The sequence below is a fragment of the Musa acuminata genome, chromosome BXJ2-4, assembly GCF_036884655.1.
Source record: "Musa acuminata AAA Group cultivar baxijiao chromosome BXJ2-4, Cavendish_Baxijiao_AAA, whole genome shotgun sequence".
Taxonomy (NCBI): Eukaryota; Viridiplantae; Streptophyta; class Magnoliopsida; order Zingiberales; family Musaceae; genus Musa; species Musa acuminata.
Genome location: NC_088341.1, coordinates 25456362 through 25478408, shown reverse-complemented (window position 1 = coordinate 25478408; position 22047 = coordinate 25456362). Strand labels below are relative to the sequence as shown.

Sequence of the window (22047 nt, the reverse complement as noted above, 5' to 3'; positions counted from 1 at the left end):
TGTTAATGAGAAGGCAATTGAAGAGACCGAACAAGCGGTATACTAATGCGATATTGGATACCACTCTCCATTTTGCTCTGGATAATTAATTTTACTTTGGCTATGGATAATGTGGATGGAACATTGAGCGACAAAAGAGAAATAAAGATTTGATTTTATTGGAAATGATGATAGTAATGACGTTGAATAATATATATATATATATCATCTCTCTAATATACTTGAAGTTTGTTTAAGGTAGGTATTTGGACCACAATTCTGAATCATTTTATACTTTTAATCTTTTTTGCATTTTATATATATTAGTATATATATATACTAATATATATATATATATATATATATATATATATATATATATATATATATTTTTTTTTTTTTTTTTTTTTTTTTTTTTTTTTGTGGGATGGAATGAGAGTATTAAGACACACCAAGTTGATAATTAATTCGAATCAAAATTACTTGTACAGATATCAATTCGGCTTCTAACAACCAAAAATGTTTTCACAACTTCTCTAGTGGAGTTTCCACTTGTAACCTTGCATGCATCAATATCCAACTGTACTATTTCTACATGTTAAATAAATAGCCTTTTAATAAAGCTAATGGAGTTAGCCAATGGATTTGAAGTGATTAAAAGTTGGACTCTAATTAATCAATAATTGTGATTTAGTTTTGATTTTTGGACTGCAATCGATCCAAGATTCTTGATGAAGGCAAGCTTCGATTTCGGAAACAGAAAACAAAGTAAACAAACCCCCTTAACGAAACCAAGAAACGAAGAAATCAGTAACTGCAGAATTGCCCGTTTCGATTGCTCTACTTTTTATAGCTCACATTCCTAAAAGAAAACCCACAGCTTTCTTCCGTTTTGACAGAACAATTGTAGAAGGTAGGAAAATTACCGCAATGCAATACTGGTCGTTTTGTTACATGCTTGATTACTATAAGGTACTAGAATAGAAAATGTTGCTCAAGAAACATAAATCAATGCTTAAAGCAAAAAAAAAAAAAGATTGGAGCCGGCTATGATACAAAACCAGATATATAAATGATATTTCATGGAAAAGTTCCCGGCCTGATAGAAAGCAACACAGAAGGACAAATCAGAATACAGAAATTGTCACCTACAAGCACAAAGGAGGGCAGGGATTTTGATAGCCATATAAAGCTATGTAACACCCACATCAAACCTTGGGATCTGAAGAAAGAAGTCCCATCTGTTCTGTAAGATGATTCATGTGGTGAGTACTGTTCCACTCGCTGTGGACATTGCTTTGCTGATAATCCTTTGCTTCTTGTATGGTGGACTCGACTTCCTCTGTGTCTCCTGATAGAGGGCTAGCCATGAGGAATTGTTCCCAAAACGCATCAACAATGCCCGGAAGCTTCTCATCAGTATTATGAAAGTTGACATTGCAATCTGCTGAGTGATCATCTGTCTCAATAGGCACAGCCTCTTGCAGTGCCGAAACATTTGGGTTAACATACAAGTTCTCCGGCTCTGGTACAACCAAGTTCTCAACCGGAATGTTAATAGCATCATCATTGGCCACTATTTCGAGCAGCTCAGGAAACTCAGAAATGCTAATATCAGTTGGAGATAAAGAAATGTCCTCCGGAACTGCAGATAATACTCCCATGTCTGTCAATTCATCTGCTCCCATCATTTTTGTATCTACGGCAGAAGACTGATCTGATGATTCAGCCGAAGCTGAGCAAATTGCTGAAAAGCCAGAGCTCGCAGGCATAAATGAAACTCCAGAATTTGAAGGGACATCCGAAAGAGTAACAGCAGAATTCAGACTTGAGGTGCTATCAAAAGTTTCAGATGGAGAATGGAAGTTCTCTATGAAAATATTATCTGAAGTGCCCACAGATTCCAGCATAGTAGATGTGTTCATTTTTAGAATTTGTCTCAACATTGCTTTGGCTGCTTCATTGATCAATGGCTGGTACTTAACTATTTGCCCTTCAGGCTTTTCGCCATCCAAACTGCCTTCTTTCGGCAGCCTTCGTTTTTTGTTAACTCCAGTTATGCGTCTGCTTCTATCATTCTGCTCCACAAGTTGTGTAAAGAACCCAGGGCTTCTCATGGCCTTTGCCAAGAATGACATCATTTGTTGTTGCCTCTGTTCCATTCCTTTAAGGCTTTTCATTAATGTCTGTAACTGATGATCACTAGCTTGCTGCTGCTGCCGCAGCCTAATAAGCTCCTGCATAAGTACATTCTTGTCCCTCTTTAGCCTCTCAACTTCTTCTTCTAACCCAAATTTGCCCACCTCAACACATGCTGTAACTGAAGCACTCTGAGATGGAGTCTGCTCTTGCTGGCTATGCCCATGAACATGGGAGGGTTTTCTCCTGTTGATAGTCTTCAACAAGTGCTTTTGGCCTCTTAAAAATCCCTCATTTGCAAACTCCCAGCGATCAGGATCGACTTTCCTGAAACCCTGCTCAAATGTCATCAAGAACCACCACAAAGGGAAATATTAACACCCTTAAATACATAATTTAGAAAGAAAAAAAATCACATTTTAAAAGAGAAAAAAAGGAATGCTTGGCATCAACATTGACTTTAGATTATTGGAGAACTATCCCAAGCATCAATAGGCCTAGCAACCAAGGATTGTTGTTTTGTGGCATGGAGGTGTGCCAATGCCGTTCAGCATGGCGGAAAACTGTATCGTGCTGGTTAGCACACAGCTCACTAACTAGAATATGCCAAAAAATATCCTAGCTGTGTTAGCATCTCTCATATAGGTTAGCCTGACATGCGCCGAAACTATCCGGCATGGTATGTTTTGACCAATCCCAATATGTGCCAATTGCCACAAAAATTCTTGCTAGCAACATAAGAAACAGGATGCAGAGGCCATTAATTTTGTATTTCAAAGTTTTTACTCAAAGGAGGTTGAGAAGCTCTGGCACATCATCGTAGTGGCTTAAAATTTCTTAGCAGAGAAGATTTAGCAGCTCCAAATGCACGAGTTCAATAGAGCTGCTTGGGCAACTCTATTTCTCCACAAACAATCAGTGAAATTTGTCACCTAAGTTGTGCTATTGGACTTTATAGAATGAAGAGCTCACACTAGAAGGCAAAGATTTCATCGTACATTGACTTTATATTTCAGACAAGTACTCAATCCATTGGGGAATATTGGAAAGTCAAGAATTTGAGAGATAAAAAGGCTAACTCAGGAGTCTGAGTTGAGAAACCCTACTGACACTGAGAATAGATAATCCAGAACAAGCGCTGGGCATATATAATCTGGACAAAAAATTTAAAACATCTATTTTCATATTTCTTCACTTCTTGGCCATTCTACGCAAGCTCTATTATTAAACTAGAAAGCAACACAATTACCTGATGCATAAAGAATTTTTAGGTTATCTGCAAGCATTCATCTCAGACTATATTCTGAAAGGCCTTGTTTGAAGGTTACAGACATGTCACTCTCAAACTGTGTTTTCATAGTAAAAGAATAAAATTTAACAAATCAGACAAGAAAAAAAATGCAAACTATGTGTATTATGATAGGTAAAGCTATTCTATTAAGGTTATAACTTTGTCATTTGATACCAATAGATAAATTTGTTTCCCTTTGTAGAAGAAACAAAGATGCCTTCATGAATGTTGTCAGAAAAATAAATAGAAAGAGAACATGGAATAGAGAAATAATAAAGGGAAAAAACCACAAAAAGGAATAGGTAGGGAAAGCACAGTAGCACAAAAAGAAATATGGTAAGAATCTATAGACTAAATGCTGAAAAAGAATAAAAAGATCAACAGAATAAGTTAATTTCCAGTCCTTGGAGTAGTAAAATATACATATCATACATAAAAACATGCAGGACACTTTCAAATTTGATCTAAATCAATAAGCATGCATCAATTATTTGAATGGTTTTGTTGAATACACAAATGGAAAACAATGACATGATTCTCTGTGATATCTGCCAACATAAACTTGAGAAGAAAAGCATGAGATGTTTCAAATACAGAAATAATTATCCAAGTCAGTCGAACATCCATACATGGAAAAACTAATAGAAATCATTAACCATTTCATACATGTTAACTGCATATTTCTCCATTCCATGGAAATTTTGCTATCTTCTCATAATTTAAACTTGCCCATTAATCATTTCTGTTAATAAACAATTAACTATAATGCACTTTGTTCTGTTGTCTTCATTCATATCATAAATAAAGACTTCAGATCAGATATACTCCATGTACAACCTATTTCTAGTTCTATGCTGACTTCATCACTAATGAAGCAGTTAATAACTTCACCCTATAAACTATCTTTTTCCTTCAATTTTTAAACATTTTGGTAGTGGACCATGATCCTCTAATCATCAAAAACTTTAAGAAACAATTTTAAAACTTTGTACATATCATACATACTTTTTGGAGACAACTCAAGAAAAATGACACCTTGATTAAAAAGACAGCTTCTCTGTGCCTGGTGGGTACACATGTTACAATGATTGTTAGCTTTTCATTGTAACAGTCTAAAATGCGGATGGTGCAACATTTGATGTTTAGAACTTTATAGCTCAACATAGCATCCTCAAGATGATACAACAAGGGGAATTAATTAGATTAACATATACGTAGTGTGTAAGAATTTCAGAAAAAATCAAGCAATGGAATCAAAAGTCTAAATGTAAGAATTCCACTCTTTATAGGAAATTTATGGGTTTTCACTGGCTAAAAAGGTTCTTCCAAAAACTCATCAAAATCCTGGAGTTTTGGAGGGATATGTACATGAGAATTAAAACCAGACATATATGTAAGTGTTGAATGCATAAATGAGGCAAAAAGGAGAAAAAAATAATAGATTATATATGACAAGACTCAATAACAAATGGGACCTTCATATAAATACATAAGAAGATTCAAAACCAAAATCATCAACTCTGTCAGTTGACATTGGATCTATAAGTCATAGTTCATAGGTACTGACACTATTTCCAATACGATATGCCTGATCCATATTTGTATCATCCAAAGCTGATATGTTGATCAAACTTACCAACAAAAATCAGTAAAAATCACATGGTTGGAATCAACCAATTTTGGCTAATTCTATGACTTGTCAATCTTAAAGAAGAAAATCTGAGAAAAAGCTGTTGAAGGGAACTGACATAGTTGCAAGTGTTGGAGGAAAGAATAGAGAAAGGGGAGTCTAGAGACTTAGTGAGTAGTACTTAAGTTCTATAACATAGGGATTCATCACATTGTTGCAAGAGATGAAGAAAGAACGACAAAGAGAAGAGAAACCATAGGACAGAGACCTAAGTAGCACTAACATCTAAAAATGCATACGGATTCATCAAAGACAAGAGATGTGGGATCTTCACTTATAAAGCCATGGTTATTTGCTAGAGTCCTTTTCTTGATTGTCTTCTCATTACCCAATAAACATAGTGATTAGAATGGTAAGAGGGAAACTGAGTTTAGGATTTTTTTGGTAAAAACAATATATAACAGTTATTTAACATGCTTTTTTTCCAAAAAGCAGTGAACAACTATATATAACAGTTTTTTCCCAAAACACAATATATAACAGTTATTTAACATGTTTTTTTCCAAAAAGCAGTAAACAACTATATTAATAAAGAGGCCTAATACAGGCAGTGCTCATAGCATTAGCACTCAAAAAAGAAGAGAAAGGATCTGACCAGTGATCCGTTCCCAAAAAAGCAACTATGGTTGAGTAAGCATATTTCGCCAACCAGTCAGCACATTGATTTCCCTCGCAAAAAATGTGGGAGATCCAAAATGCAGAAAATGAGGCAAGTAAATCAAAAATACATCGAGTAGTGTTAAGAAGTTCCCATGGAGATTCGTTGTTCTTCAAGAGAATATCAATCGTAAGTTCATCATCAGTCTCGATGTGGACTCTTTGATTGTTTGATTGTAAGGCTTGCTGGAGTCACAGTTTAATTGTCAAACATTTCAAAAAGATGTATATCTCGCCAACATTATGGATGTTTATTTTGTATAAACTCATCAAAGTTGTCTTTTAATGAATTTACTTCGATATTTCATGATTACATTCGATACAAATTTTTATCTTATATATTTCAGATCCATGTTTTTTTTAAGTTAGGAATCTTATAAATTTTGAATATAAAAGAATCTTATAAGATATCTAATTTTTATTTTACAATAATTTTTAAGTTTACATTTTTTTTAATGTCCTGCTATTTTTGTGACTTTTATATCTTTATTTTTATATTAGTATCTAATCTGATCCTAATCTCCACATGATTAATGTATTGATCTCGATCTCGATCTTGCGAATGTTTCTGGTGGCATAGTTCATAAAATTCCCACCAACACAGGATTAGGGAGGGTCAATATACACATTGTTACCTCCTACAAACCAAAAGGGTATTCCATGAGGCAAACCCTATTCCCTAAGTTGCAAAGGGGCAATTGTATCATGGCACATGGCTAGCTTTCAATCTTGTGAATCATTCTATAACTTAAGACCTCATACTTAGAGAGATGTACTAGATACATAACTCGGGATGAATTGAGCATTAGGTAAATTGATAGCCTTGAAGATTCAAACATCTAATGGGAATAGTGTAACTTGAAAAAAGAAAAAATAGATGAAGCATTCAACTTTGGATATGAAAATCTACTTTTCTTATCTTCTTTAAGACAAAAATAAAAGAAATAAGAGGATGTAAATACAACAACTAGATTATATATTGCCATATAACTTGAAAAAAATTCAGTGTTAATTTCCAATAATGGTTAAATTTTTCTTGATTTTGGATATTCAGCTTTTCAGGAAAACAAAACTGTGTATTCATAGGTATGAAGTATGTCATCTGGTTCTTCAGTGATCTGAAGCTCTTAAACATTTAATCTTCAGGCCAATCGAAAATTGTTGGCAAAAATTCATACTGTTTCCACCTGATTTACCCTCTTGGAAATCAATGAAGTTAAACAATGCACAAAAGAATTGTACAGAAAAGTGACAATTAAGCCAAATGTTTTACATGCTTGTATGAAACTTAGGTCATGTTTACGTCAAACATAAGCAAACAACCACATCCTCCTAAATGCAGGTGAAGATCATACTTCGCATTACAAAAGCTGTGCAAGAAACTAATTAAGAATACATTGAAATGTGACACAACAGTGTCAAATGATTACATAATTGACAGCAACATGGTTACTTATGGAGCATATGTGAGTGAAGATAGTTAGCTAGGGCTTAGCTAAGTTTGGATTAAAACAAATTTGGCTAAATGGTTATTATTTTTTAATTTTCTTTTATATGTTAAGGATCCCTAAAATTTATAGAATTTGCATCCTATTTTATGACAGATTAGCTAGGAAGTGTCTTTAAGCCACAAAGAGAAGTTTTGATAGAATTAGATGGCTCCTGTAGTAGATTTTTAAAGAGTTACTATATTTACTTTATTTGGTAAGTTTTCTTACTTAGTATGCTTGGTGAGGCTATATAAAGGCTAACAATTTAATGTAATTAGTTGTGATGTTGAAGATGACGAAAAGATTAATTAAAACTTTTCTACTTCCTTATTGGCGCATGGCTGTCATCTTGCATGAGGCATGCTTGAGCAAATCAAAATATGCATGACACATAGTAATCAGTGCAACTCCCAAAATTGTCTTTTTTAAAACTAGAAAATTTTATATTTGAGTCCAAAGCCTTTTAATTCATTTTTTATTTGCTGTCAAACAATACCAATGTCTTGCTTTTACCCTTAACATTGCGAACAATTTAAATTCTCTTTGCAATAAAAACCACCTGTGTTACATGAAAGTGGCACAGGAACCTCTGATTTTGCCAAGAAATTCTATCATCACATTCAATCCATAATTCATGACCCTTCCTTTGAGAGTTCTCCCATTTGTATGTATTTCTAAAATGATATTAATTTACAATAATTTTTTACTAAATATCAGCTACAGGAAAAATAATTTGATTGATAGCAGTAGAACATTTGAAACTCAATCAGGATTCAAACTTGAGATGCACAAGAAGAGTCTACAGTATTGAATGAGGACAACTAGAATGGGTCATGAATAATAATATCAGCCACCTATTAAAAGTTAAAAGAAAGTTAGACAAATGAGATGGTTCAAAGATTAACGAAGAAATGCTAAAATGTCTACTAATCTAAGTGAAACAACAAACCAAAAAGGTTAGTAAAAATAGAGTTGAATACAAGTGTTAAGCTTCTACAAAGATGTCAAGGCAGCAGACTCAAGGAGAAGACAGCAAGATGACTAAAATATTACAATGTCCGATATGGAAAATACTTGGAAGTTTTAACAGTACAAAAATGTGTTTAAGAGAGAAGAAAAGAAGTACTGACATAATAATCAACAAACAAATTTCAGAAATATCATTGAGAGGAGACCACAAAACAGATATCTAAAGAAAATTCAGTGAATTCAAGGAGACTTCAGAGGGAAAAATAATTTAATATAGAGCAAGATGCCATGGAAGTGACATGTTGCAAGGAAGTTCATGAAGGCCTATCTGAATCTAGTGAACAATTCACAAAAAATATTGTGAGAAATGATTTTCGAAAATATAGAATCAGACAGGAAAAAATAGTAATTTAGTAAATTTCACCATTATGCCTTAATCAACTTCATGCACAGAGGCCGGAAGGGCCACAATTGCATTTTCTTAGATCATCCTTTGAACTAATTGTGACAATTACAATTCATTGGATACTCAAAAGGGGCGAATAATAAAATATCCTTAAAACTAAGGGCTGTTCAAACAAAAGTGGACAAAAGAAGATTATTTGTCTGACTGTTGCACTTGGATACTTGACACTCATAAATTGGGTCAATGCCTAGAAGTGGACTCTTCTGTGTGGAACTCTATAACTACGTTATGAGAATAATAATATCGGTATGAAGAACAGCCGAAGGTAGTTGGACTAAGTTATCCTATGCAATTAAAGTCAAGTGGTGCAGCTTCATGCAAAAAAACCTAACCCAACTTTGCATGATCAAATTAAATCTAAAAAAGTCAAATTCAAACCAGACTACTCATATTTTTAATCTAGCAAGTTCTATTTACACTATAGAATTCATTGGATCACAATAATGCCAAATGAGTTGTATAAGATTATAGGACTTCTGGATGCCACAAATTCCAAAATCAATCCACACTTACTGAAAAAGACTATCACTTGCAAACAATATCGGCATGTGAGCACCAATTTTTGATAATCTTGGTATAGTTTATCTCCCATATGTAGCACATACTTAAAAACCATTGACGAATTCTAACTTTATTTAGGTCACAAAGCTAATAATACAACAGATTGAACAAATGGAACTGAAATAAGCTAACAGGAAGCAAAAATTTATTAGAATAAACTGAAGAGGGTTGACCGGAGGTCTTACATATGTATTAAGCTGCCGAACGAAGCTAGAGAAATTGTTGTGCTTGAAGTACTTAGGCAGGAGATCACGAGCAAACTCCGGCGGGTTCCACACCACGAAGCTATTATTCTCAGGCCCCCATGACACGATCGCATCGGTGGCCGGGTCATCGACCATGTCGTACGTCTTGCTGAGGAAAGGGGGAGGCACATTCCCGTTCAATCCGGGGTTCGGTACCGACGCTCTCTCCTTTTTTGCGGTCGTCGCCCCCTGCCCTCCATCTACCCCGCCGCAGCCGCTGCTGTGTTCCATCTATCCCCGCCCACCCTGGATCACGCCGTCCGGCCACAAGATAACCCTCACGGCAATCAGGCGGGCATACAAATCTTCCGTAGATGAGATCGGAGGCTAGGGTTTACAGAAGCAATAATCGGATCTCCCGAGAGGGTACAGCCATCAGAAGGGTGGGTTTTCCCTCCTCCCTGGGCAGATTTCTGGAATGCGACCGGTGGTATTTGTATGAGGACTGGAGCACCATCCTCTACAATGCTGATGAATTCACAATCAATGGTCGAACCGACGGTCATTGAGTAGGGTCTATATAAATGGACGGTCACGATGAGGCAAATTGACGAATAAAAGTCCCAGTTCCGCTGGAGAGGATCCCCACCTAGCGAACGTTCGCGAACCGACGACGCCATCGAGTTTTCCCGTGGTAGGACATTGGAGCATACAGATTAAACCCCATCTTTATCCATAATAACGTAGGCGGGTAGCGAAAGGATAGTTCCGATATTATGAGGAATATATGTGGATATCTTTGGACGGCTGGGGCCACGTTGAGCGTTATGCGCGTCTAAAGTCGTGGCAAGAGTCATAGCGCTTCCAAGTTACTGGGTGAGTAATCCGATTGGATGCGTCGTGGGACAGAAGACGGTCCCCGTTGGCACTCACATTACTTTTCGAGCGAGTTCACTTCCCAGTCCCGTACACCTCCACTCGTCACTTCTCTACTCTCTCTCTCTCTCTCTCTCTCGTTCACTTCCCAGTCCCGAACTCCTGCACTCGTCACTTCTCTACTCTCTCGCTCTCTCTCTCTCGTTCACTTCCCAGTCCCGAACTCCTCCACTCGTCACTTCTCTACTCTCTCTCTCTCGTTCACTTCCCAGTCCCGAACTCCTGCACTCGTCACTTCTCTACTCTCTCGCTCTCTCTCTCTCGTTCACTTCCCAGTCCCGAACTCCTCCACTCGTCACTTCTCTACTCTCTCTCTCTCGTTCACTTCCCAGTCCCGAACTCCTGCACTCGTCACTTCTCTACTCTCTCGCTCTCTCTCTCTCGTTCACTTCCCAGTCCCGAACTCCTCCACTCGTCACTTCTCTACTCTCTCTCTCTCGTTCACTTCCCAGTCCCGAACTCCTGCACTCGTCACTTCTCTACTCTCTCGCTCTCTCTCTCTCGTTCACTTCCCAGTCCCGAACTCCTCCACTCGTCACTTCTCTACTCTCTCTCTCTCGTTCACTTCCCAGTCCCGAACTCCTGCACTCGTCACTTCTCTACTCTCTCGCTCTCTCTCTCTCGTTCACTTCCCAGTCCCGAACTCCTCCACTCGTCACTTCTCTACTCTCTCTCTCTCGTTCACTTCCCAGTCCCGAACTCCTGCACTCGTCACTTCTCTACTCTCTCGCTCTCTCTCTCTCGTTCACTTCCCAGTCCCGAACTCCTCCACTCGTCACTTCTCTACTCTCTCTCTCTCGTTCACTTCCCAGTCCCGAACTCCTGCACTCGTCACTTCTCTACTCTCTCGCTCTCTCTCTCTCGTTCACTTCCCAGTCCCGAACTCCTCCACTCGTCACTTCTCTACTCTCTCTCTCTCGTTCACTTCCCAGTCCCGAACTCCTGCACTCGTCACTTCTCTACTCTCTCGCTCTCTCTCTCTCGTTCACTTCCCAGTCCCGAACTCCTCCACTCGTCACTTCTCTACTCTCTCTCTCTCGTTCACTTCCCAGTCCCGAACTCCTGCACTCGTCACTTCTCTACTCTCTCGCTCTCTCTCTCTCGTTCACTTCCCAGTCCCGAACTCCTCCACTCGTCACTTCTCTACTCTCTCTCTCTCGTTCACTTCCCAGTCCCGAACTCCTGCACTCGTCACTTCTCTACTCTCTCGCTCTCTCTCTCTCGTTCACTTCCCAGTCCCGAACTCCTCCACTCGTCACTTCTCTACTCTCTCTCTCTCGTTCACTTCCCAGTCCCGAACTCCTGCACTCGTCACTTCTCTACTCTCTCGCTCTCTCTCTCTCGTTCACTTCCCAGTCCCGAACTCCTCCACTCGTCACTTCTCTACTCTCTCTCTCTCGTTCACTTCCCAGTCCCGAACTCCTCCACTCGTCACTTCTCTACTCTCTCTCTCTCGTTCACTTCCCAGTCCCGAACTCCACCACTGGTCACTTCTCTACTCTCTCTCTCGCTCTCTCTCTCTCTCATTCGTTTTCCCTCTGCAGTGGAACCCATACGCTAACGTCTCCCTCTCCCCCTTTCGACAGGGTTGATCCCATTTCTTAACCAGAACCTCAACTTCATTCTCTCACCATCCCTTTAGGCTCAGTGACGCAACCTATGGCGACAAGCAAGCACAATAATTGCCGTGAAGGCAATAATTTAATTGCGGAGATGAAGGGATTTCGATGTAAGAGACAAAAAAAAAACAATTTATTTTTTTCTTATAGATAAGTCTCTATCATTTTTTGTAATTACTTTTTTCCTCTATTTTATCATGAGAAATCTAATCTACATATAGTTTCATGGATCAAAATTACAAGACTCAAATTTTAAGATTCTATTCATATATTTTTATTATGTAAAACTTATCTATTGATTTATTATTTTCAAGTCCTCATTCTTCTTGAGCATATATAAAAACCCCTCTTATCTCTTCAAATTTTAAAGCATATTTAACATAATGTAACCTCTCTTATCTCTCCAAATTTTAGATCTTACAATTGTTTTTACTAAGTGTTCACGAGAGAGGATTCAATCATCTATTTTAATTAATTTTTTGTTTAACACTCTCTTAAATTTAATATATTTCTATCATATATTTCAAGTGATACATTTATTTTGAAAAATATCTTCGAATTAAGATGCTTTGTGAAAATATTCATGATTTGATAACTAGGTTTTATGTAGTCCAATGAAATCTTCGTCTCATTGATTTGATATCGAATAAAATGAAAGTGAACATCAATATATTTGCAACCTTCAATGGATGATGGAGTTCTTAGACAATTGTTAACTTGTTATCAATATTTATCTTTGTAGCTTGATATCGTATATGATTGGCTTTATTCAAGAGCTTCCTTAGTCATATAGAATGATACACATGATGATACTACTATAAATTCCCTTTCACACGTCAATAGATCACTTTTATAAATATAAAGTCAAAGCGATATCTCTCATTAAAAAACAAAAGTCAATTATACTCTTTTGATCTTTTAGAACTTCACCCCAATCACTATTGGAATAAACAATAAGTTGAAAATCATTAGAATATAAATATAATAGACCATGAGTTATGTTATCTTTGATGTAAAGTAAAATTTTTCTAGTGACCTTCATGTATATGTTGATTTTGATTCTTTCATAAACTGGCTTACTAATCTATTTTTATATAAAATATATGATCTAATGCAAGTTAGCTATCTCAATTTTCTTACTAAGCTTTTGAAGTAGGTTAGATCAATTATATCAACATCATTTTGTCTTAAAATTTTGATGTCATATTCAGTGCCAACTAGTTTCCAATATTATTTGTATGTCCTTCTTATGAAATGAATATATCTTCCTTATTTTATTTCAGTATGATGCCAAGAAAATAAGACATAAGTCCAATATCGATCATTTTAAATTTTTTGAATCATCTTTGCTTAAATTCTTTAAACTAAGTGAGTTGCTTCCTATATAAAGACAAGATCATCCATATACAAATAAATAAGATATCTTCATTTTTGTTTATCCTTTTACAAAAGGCATTTTCATAAGGACATTAGTTATAACCATTTTGCTTAAAGTAGAAATCAATTCTTGTATGTCACGCTCCCAGGTGCTTCCTTTAAGCTATACAAAACTCTCTCTAGCTTAAAATTTTTTTCTTCATGTCACATTTTAATGTAACCCAATGATTATTCTATATACATTTTTTCAAAAAATTCATTCAAAAATATAGATTTAATATCCATTTGATAGATTGACTAATTATCTTGTGTGACAATGAATATAATCAATCTAATAATTTTCATTCAAATAATATCTCATTGTAGTCATCGTTAGATTTTTGCTTGTAACTTTTTGTTACCGATCTAACTTTGTACTTCTCGACGTAGCCTTATGTATTTTTCTTGATTTTGTAAACCCACTTTACACCAATAACATCTTGTAGTTGAGGTAACGATGCTAACTCCCAAATTTTGTTTCTCTCAATAAAATTAATCTCTTCATCCATAATATCATTACACTTTTTATTTTTCATGATATTTTTATATTAAATTGGTTCATTATTTACAAGGAGATAAACAAGATATAATTCATTTGTTACTTCATGTAAATTTTTTATACTTCTTATCTTTTGAGGTGCTAGACTATCTTATTATGTAGAAAAAAAAAGATTTTGGCGATACATGATGGTGGTGAAATAATTTTAAACTTAGTTTTGTACATCTTCATTGTTCTCCTAATTTTATATATCTTTTTCATTAAACTATACATCTCTACTTATAACAACCTTTGAATTATTATGATCAAATAATTTATAGCATAACCAATAAAGCTAAGTTTGGACTTCTTGTCTTCCAACTTAGTTCTTCTTTGATTAGGTACATGTACATAACTAATGTATCCAAAGATCTTGAAGTGTGAGACACTTAATTTTCTTTTGGTCAATGTCTCTCATCGAGTCTTGTTCTTCAAGCTTGATGTAGGGTATTAATTTAAGATGTAGACGATATAAGCCACCACTTTAATCTAAAATTCTTAAGGTATATTTTTAATCTATACCATGCTTCTCATCATGTTCAGAATTGTTTGATTCTTTTTCTTTTTACTACACCATTTTGTTGGAGAGAATACAATAATATTAGTTGATGTTGAACTTCTTATTCATCACCAAAGTCTTCAAATGCTTTAGAGGTGAATTCACCACCTTGATTGAAGTAGTTGGTTTTAATATAAAACTACTTTCATTCTCCATTGAACTTTTGAACTTCTTGAACATGTTAAAAACTTCTTTTTTTTCCCAAAAGATAAACTCAAGTTTTTTAATAATCATTAATAAAAGTTAGAAAATAATGATGCTTACTAAAAATGTTAGAGTAACCGTGAGTATCGGTATAAATAAGTTAAAGTGATATTTTTGCTCTAAAATTTGCCTCATATGAAAAGACTCTTCTTGGTTGTTTAGCAAAAATACATTATTCACATATTTGACTTAAGTGTTATATAAAGAAAACCACTCACCAACTTTCTGATTCATAGTATATTGAGATATCTTCAAGCCTCAAGCCTCGAGTGGCATAGCCATGATGAGTCTTCACATGAGTCTTTAAATTTTATATCATATCATATCATAGTTAATAATTAATATAAATAATCTATTATCTTCATTTGAGTAATAAGCAATTTATGTTCCTTCCAAGAAAGAGTTTCTTGTCTTTTATATAAATATCACAAATATTTTTTAAAATTATCCAAGATTAAGAAATTTTTCAATGTAAAGGGTAAATGACTAAGGTAGGATTCGAGTCTAGGGTCTTACGATATACTATTAAAGTCTATACCAGCTTGACTAATTGATACCTTCAAAAATTTATCTACTGGGTCTCAAATTCTCAACTTTTAATAAGAGAGTTTGGTATAGCATTGTTAGACCAATGTTTAATATGTTAAGATTAAGAATATTATTTCTTATATTCAGTATATAATAAATATTTAAAAAAAATTGATGACTTCTATTCTGAGGCTTATCAAAATATTATATTTGCCTCTCATTGGGACTTTTAAGGAGTCTTCAAAGTAAACTTATCCTTTTCACAATTTCATCCAACTCTATGAATATATTTCTGTAACCACATATATAATTGCTAGCTCTATTATCCAAGTTTCATTGTTGTGCATGAGGATATGTTCTTCTTTATGTGCTAGAAACAAAAATAAATCTTTTTCTTCAACATAATTAGTATTTTTCTCAACTTGATTATTATTATTGCAATAGTATTCAGAAGCATAATAATCATATTTTTCACAATAATAGTATTGAATTTTTAAATGATTATATCTTTGGCCTCTTGTATCTTCTCTTTTTTATTCTTGTCTTAGATTTGAATCTTTCTTATTATTTCTTTCTCTTTCTCCTGTTAGGATCAAGAGTACTAAGAAGAGGGGGAGGTGAATTAGTGCAGCGAAAAACTTTCGACGATTTAAAACGATGTTCGTATAATAAAAATACTTTCGATGAAAAACCGTTTTAAATTATTATATCTTTAGCCTCTTGTATCTTCTCTTTCTTATTCTTGTCTTAGATTTGAATCTTTCTTATTAGTTCTTCCTCTTCCTCTTTGGCTATATCCTCTATCATGACCATAATCACTTGAGCATTTATTTATTTCTTTTAAACTTATATTTGTTTGAAGGACTAGTTTCACCGCATCTGGTTTCTTCTTATTGATCAAATACTTATGTGCTTACTAAGAACCCATTAGTCTATCAATAGTTATTTAGTCTTAAATCATTTGATTATTGGATAAAGATTGTAATAAAGTTGAACTTCTTATATAGTGATCAAAGTACTTTTTTGATCACACATACATATGTTGAATCTTAGATTTTGATGATGAAATCAATCGATATGTGTTTATATTTTAATCTGCATTTTGAGTGATGCAGGATGCTTCAATCAGGATGAGACAATTAAAGCAGGAAAAATCATGTTGGGCCGGAGGAACATGTCAGAAGATTGGATGTCGGGACGATAAATCGGTCGATGTATCGACAGAAGGCTTCGGGCTATGGATTCGGGCATCGGGCTAAGAAGAGCGGATACTGCACCAAGGATATTGGAGTTGCGGAGTCAACTGGCCGATTGGGCAATAGGCCGCAAGAGAGGATGATGCGTCGAGGGACCAATGACATGCCGGACAACTTGATTAATGCTTAGTATTAATTGTCTAGATCGAAGTATGTTTTACATGTGCAGGATTAACTACGATAGCAAGGCATGAAGCAAAATGAAGTCCCGGAGTCAATGACGCGATTTCGTTGGGAATTCGAGAGTTCGTCGGAAGTCCGGACGTTCGTCGGAAGTTATGTCGGAACCAACCGAGAAGTCTCGGAGCTTGCTAGAGAAGCTTATCGGAACTCATCAAGAAGATCGTCATGAAGTCCACGAGCTTGTCAGGAGTCTGTCGGAAAATTACTGAGAGATCGTCGGAAGTTCGCCGGAAGATTACCGGAAGCTCGCCAGAAGAATAGACATAGGGACTTATTTAGCTTAGCAAATGTCTTAGGATTTCGTAGTTAACACGTAATTGGGCTTGGATTTAGGCCAACTCAATTAGGGGCCAGCTAGGCCTATGTAAGAACTATGTTGAGCCCAATAAGAGGCCCAAACAGTACCCTAAGAAGTCTCACCGTCATGACATAGTCTTCGAGATTATGTCAAGCGGTGGTACCACCAATCTGGGCGGTTGTACCACCCCTGGCAGGGTACCAAGTGGTTATATCACCAGTCTGGGTGGTGGTACCTCCCAGCATTGCCCCCCAAGTTGTCACGGACAAACTTCTCAACAAGATGTTGGATGTAATGCTTATGTGTGTCCGTGTCTTTTGGCATGTTCATGCCCTGTACAGAATGTAAAGGGGCGGCCGAAGGCTTATAAGTCCCATTTTAGTTGGGTGGTGGCCTCTTTAGGCTTGTAAATAAAGGTTGTGTCATGTGGACACGTGCGAGAGCTTTTCGGTCTGTAATGGACCATTTTACCCTTTGTTGTGCCACTGTTCAGAGCTTGTAAAGTCTGTTTGTAATTTGCATTGTCTATGAAGTGTTTTTCGGACATGTTTGCTTGTGGATCCCGTTTGAGGCGTTCTCTCTAACCCGTTCTCTCTTTTGATGGTCCTAAGGGACAATGGGAGGCTTCGGGGAGGCTGACCTTTGCGGACGGACACGCAAGGGTGCCGCACGACTTAGGCAAAACCAGCTAAGTCCGTGTCATATGGTATCAGAGCGGGACAAGCACTCATAGAAACACTTGACATGCAAACGTGGGGGACCTAGCGGGGCTGCGTTGAGGGCAGTCAGCACACGCGCGACCGTTTGAGGGAAAACGGGCATGGAGATGTAGGGAAAGGAGTCGCTCAGAGGAGCGGGCATCCGAGATTGGCATTCAGAGGAATGGCCAACCCTTCGCGCAAGAGGCACCACGAGAACAGGCAAGCTTGGAAGAATTTGGAGCGCATAAAGGTTGGGATGGCTGAGTTTGAGCTACGGCTCAACGTTGACAACTATACTTGATGGTGCTCTAGGCAAGCGAGGCGCTTGGCAAGAATGAGACCATGCAAGGTGGAAAGAGTTGCTCAACGACCAAAAGAGTTATGCAAAGCTCACAGAGGTGAGGGGAATTGCTAACTCGAAGATTTTGGTACTCATGCATGGGCTTGTATGCGGACGACGGAATGTTCGTGGCCATCCCAAGGCGGCCGAGACTCGGCACCATGGAGCATTGAAACTTTCTCTTCGGCATGTGAAGGATACGTCCGTAGGCGGCTGAAGTGTGCAATGAGTTCAGCATGTTGCTAGACCTTGAGGGGTGCAGTGGGGGCTGTATTGACGGGGAGTCGCAATCTAGCAAGTGCGTTTGCAGGAGGCAGAACAATGCACAGTTTGTTTAGCAGATCGGAGTAGTCCAAGGGGATGGTGGTCTCCGAAACGAAGAGAGATGTTGCTCCAACGGGATAAGTCTCAGCACTCCAGAGGGAGAATCATGTGAGACGGACTTCACATGTTGAGGAAGAGTACCTCACAAACAACAACTCCACGAAGCTCAATGGACCGAGCAAGCAGCGAGGAGTTGCCGCATGATCTCGCTCGAGAGAATGCATTGGTGGATGCATTGCGAGATCAAGTGGGGGTGCAACACAAATGAAGGCACACTTGGAGTCGATATGAGATCGGACTCAAGGGAGGGCTGACCCGTGGAATGGTGGGCACGAGGGCCACCATCGACTCAATGCGAAAACGAGGAGCGGAGCAACTTGGGTGTAACTTGGCGAAGTACCCAAGCCGCATGAAGGGAGCCAGCAGAGAAGTTGGAACATGGAGCAGAGGCACAGTGCTTTCCTTAGACAGAGGTCAAGGACATGAACTCTTGCAGAGGCAAGAGCAGGATCATGTTGTTCCATGGGTCCTTCATTCTGACGGAGTGGACTCATCTTGCATGGTGCCAAAGACGAAGGGAGCTTCGGGGCACATGCACCTTATCTCGGAGGAGCATTTGAGGGAGGAACTAAGGCGACTCAATTTGCGGAGGCGAAGTTGGGTTCAGAAGGCCTTAGCACGGGGCAAGAGGACGCAGAGGCGGGTACTCTTGAAGAATATGCCACAGTGTTGCCATTCGAGTTGCTATGAAGGAAGCGGTGCGCAGCGGAGATTGTGCTGGTAGGGGCAGAGGCCCAGGATCCAGACAATGGTGCACAAATTACAGTGAAGTCGGTGGACTTCGGGAGCTACTAGGCGACGGACTGTCCTAGAGCGGTGCTTCATCTAGGTGTGGCCCAAGAGTGGGTGGATGAAGGTCGATTGCCAAAGGAGCGAACAAAATCGAAGGTGGATGAGACCCTGCGATGTATTGGCAGAGGCCACACATGGAGGGTTCACAATTCGAGTTTATTCCCCAAGGATCAGAATGCAATGGAGATGTCACCAGGAGGCGACATGGTGCAGCGGATCGTGGTGGAACAATTCGTGGCAATGCGATACACACGACAGTGTGTCCCGTGAGGGATGAGATCATATGGAGGTATGATCGGGAGCTACTGGGAGCTCCGCTTTGGTGAATAACACGACGGCAAGAAGGGCTATGGATTCAAGGAGTGAAGGCCATGGTACCGCAGAGGCGGGTCTTCCGGGCGTGCACCGAATTTTGCATCGGATGAAAAACCTTGGTCATCAGCATATGGGGGCTGGGTTCCACCAAGGGAAAAGTTCGTATGCAAGTACCAGGGAGTCCCATGGGAGGGACTTGATCATGCAGAGGTATGATCGAAGCAGCTGGAGAGTTGGACTGCTCCAGAGCTCATATTCGCTTAAGGGAGCCCGGCAAGTCAGAGGACAAGGCCGAGTAAGCGAACGTTGCTACCAAGGAAGCTATGGAGAACAGAATCGGTGCAAACCCTACAATGCGATGGCAGAGGCCATGCATGGGAGTTGCAGTCTGTCTTTCCATCGACCAAACAGACTGCTTAGAGAACACGGAGGTGTTGGAGCAGGGGGTCGAAAGGGGCGAGGAAGCGACGATGAGTCCAGAGGGACTTAGCTACCCAAAGTCAAGCAATCAGTTAGAATGGAGGTGGACTCAGAGGAGTGCCACGGAGACATCTCTACTGATCGTGAAGAAAAGGGATTCAGATGCGAGGCGACGGATAGTAGGGCCATGGGCATGGCAGCGCCATGGTACCGCAGAGGCGGGACTTCCGTCAAAGTCATTGATCCCTTGCTCTCACGGAGGGAGAGCGTTTGGTCGTGAAAGGGGCCGAGGAGGTGGAGTATGCAGAGGCAATCTCCAAGTACCGAGACAAGGCTGAAGGGCAGAGGCCAAGAAACTTCGTAAGACCGGTGTCAACAAGTTTCTCATCAAGATAGCCGTAAGTGAAGGACTTCGGGTCATGCAAGAGTGCACGACCAAGGAACGAAGCAAGCAGTACGCGGTGCTGTACCTTTGCTACTCAGTGGAGTAGGCGGCAGGGTTGATGGAGAAGACGGTACAATCCCAGAGGTGACCTCATCTATTAGAGAATTACTCCAAGTTGGGGTGGAAACTTCCTGCATTCCAGAAGTTCAATGGCTTTGAGAAGGTGAATCACAGTAATTAACTCAACGCAAGGAGTGCAAACACTTCAAGTGCTTCAGAAGTGTGAGCAAAGAGCAGGCGAAGACCAGTAACCAGCTCGATGCATGAAGTACAACCTCGAGGAGGCGGGCGAAGTCAAGTAACCTTTGCCTTCTCAACTCTTAAGAGAATGGGCGAAACCGAGTACCCCAATTCTCTTATCTATCCAGCAGAGGAGCTCTGCACAAGTTCAAAGACCCTTCGAAGATAATGGAAGACAATAGTTGTCAAATCCTCACCAACGGTGATCAGTGCTACTGAGAGTAGATTGTCCGCTTCATTTCCCAACGAAATGCCAATCGAAAGCGGAAGTGATGCGAACCTACTTGGATGTGACAACTAACTGAAAGAAGAGTCAATGAGCAGATTTTGTGGAGGAAGGACCCAAAAACTTCAGAAGTTTGCGAGGCGATGCTCGTTAAAGCTCCAACAAGCATCCACCTAGTTCAAGCAGCATGTGGGAATTTTGAGAGACTGGCGCAGTAAAGATGGTCTTTTCCTTCATCTGGGAGATCTGCAGGAATCAACAAGGATCAACACAACTCAGCCAACCCCACACCACAGTCAGAGTCATTGGTGAGTTGAAGCAGCATGGCGAATCAAAGTTCGACTACTCAAAAACAACAGCGGAGAGCAGCTGGGAGCCAGGAGGCGCATTGCAGCTGGAGCGGAAGATTGAAGACTCAGCAAAGGTGAAGAGTTGCAGTGTTCACAAAGGCTTCGACGAGGACGTCGAAGGGATAAGTGGGGGAGAATGTCACGGACAAACTTCTCAACAAGATGTTGGATGTAATGCTTATGTGTGTCCGTGTCTTTTGGCATGTTCATGCCCTGTACAGAATGTAAAGGGGCGGCCGAAGGCTTATAAGTCCCATTTTAGTTGGGTGGTGGCCTCTTTAGGCTTGTAAATAAAGGTTGTGTCATGTGGACACGTGCGAGAGCTTTTCGGTCTGTAATGGACCATTTTACCCTTTGTTGTGCCACTGTTCAGAGCTTGTAAAGTCTGTTTGTAATTTGCATTGTCTATGAAGTGTTTTTCGGACATGTTTGCTTGTGGATCCCGTTTGAGGCGTTCTCTCTAACCCGTTCTCTCTTTTGATGGTCCTAAGGGACAATGGGAGGCTTCGGGGAGGCTGACCTTTGCAGACGGACACGCAAGGGTGCCGCACGACTTAGGCAAAACCAGCTAAGTCCGTGTCAAAGTGGTGGTACCGCCTAGGGCAGTGTTAGTCAGACTGACATTGGGCAGTGGTACCGCCCGTGCCCGGGGAACCCGGGATGGGAAAGTTTTAGGCTGCAAGTTTGAATCAACTTGAAGCCTATAAATACCTCTCTTATTCCTAGTTAAAGCACACAAGCACAAAGAGTTTAAAAAGAAAGAAACGCTGCTAAAATCTTGTGTGATCTTCTCTCCCTCTTCTAAGTGTTAAACTAGTTTGAGAGAGGAGTATATGAGTGCTTGTAAGGGTTGTCTCCTAAACCCGGTAA

The 22047-nt window shown here is 39.1% G+C and overlaps 1 protein-coding gene across 1 annotated transcript; it reads right to left on the bottom strand.

The window, feature by feature from the left end:
* Positions 1–1029: 1029 nt before the first annotated feature.
* LOC135610170 (heat stress transcription factor A-1-like) lies at positions 1030–9958 on the bottom strand. The gene is made up of 2 exons (XM_065104334.1): positions 9428–9958; positions 1030–2453 (listed from the first exon to the last, which is right to left on the bottom strand). Exons 1-2 carry the CDS (start codon positions 9716–9718, stop codon positions 1188–1190), a joined length of 1557 nt encoding a protein of 518 aa, XP_064960406.1. The 5' UTR covers positions 9719–9958; the 3' UTR covers positions 1030–1187.
* Between the last annotated feature and the right edge of the window lie 12089 nt (positions 9959–22047).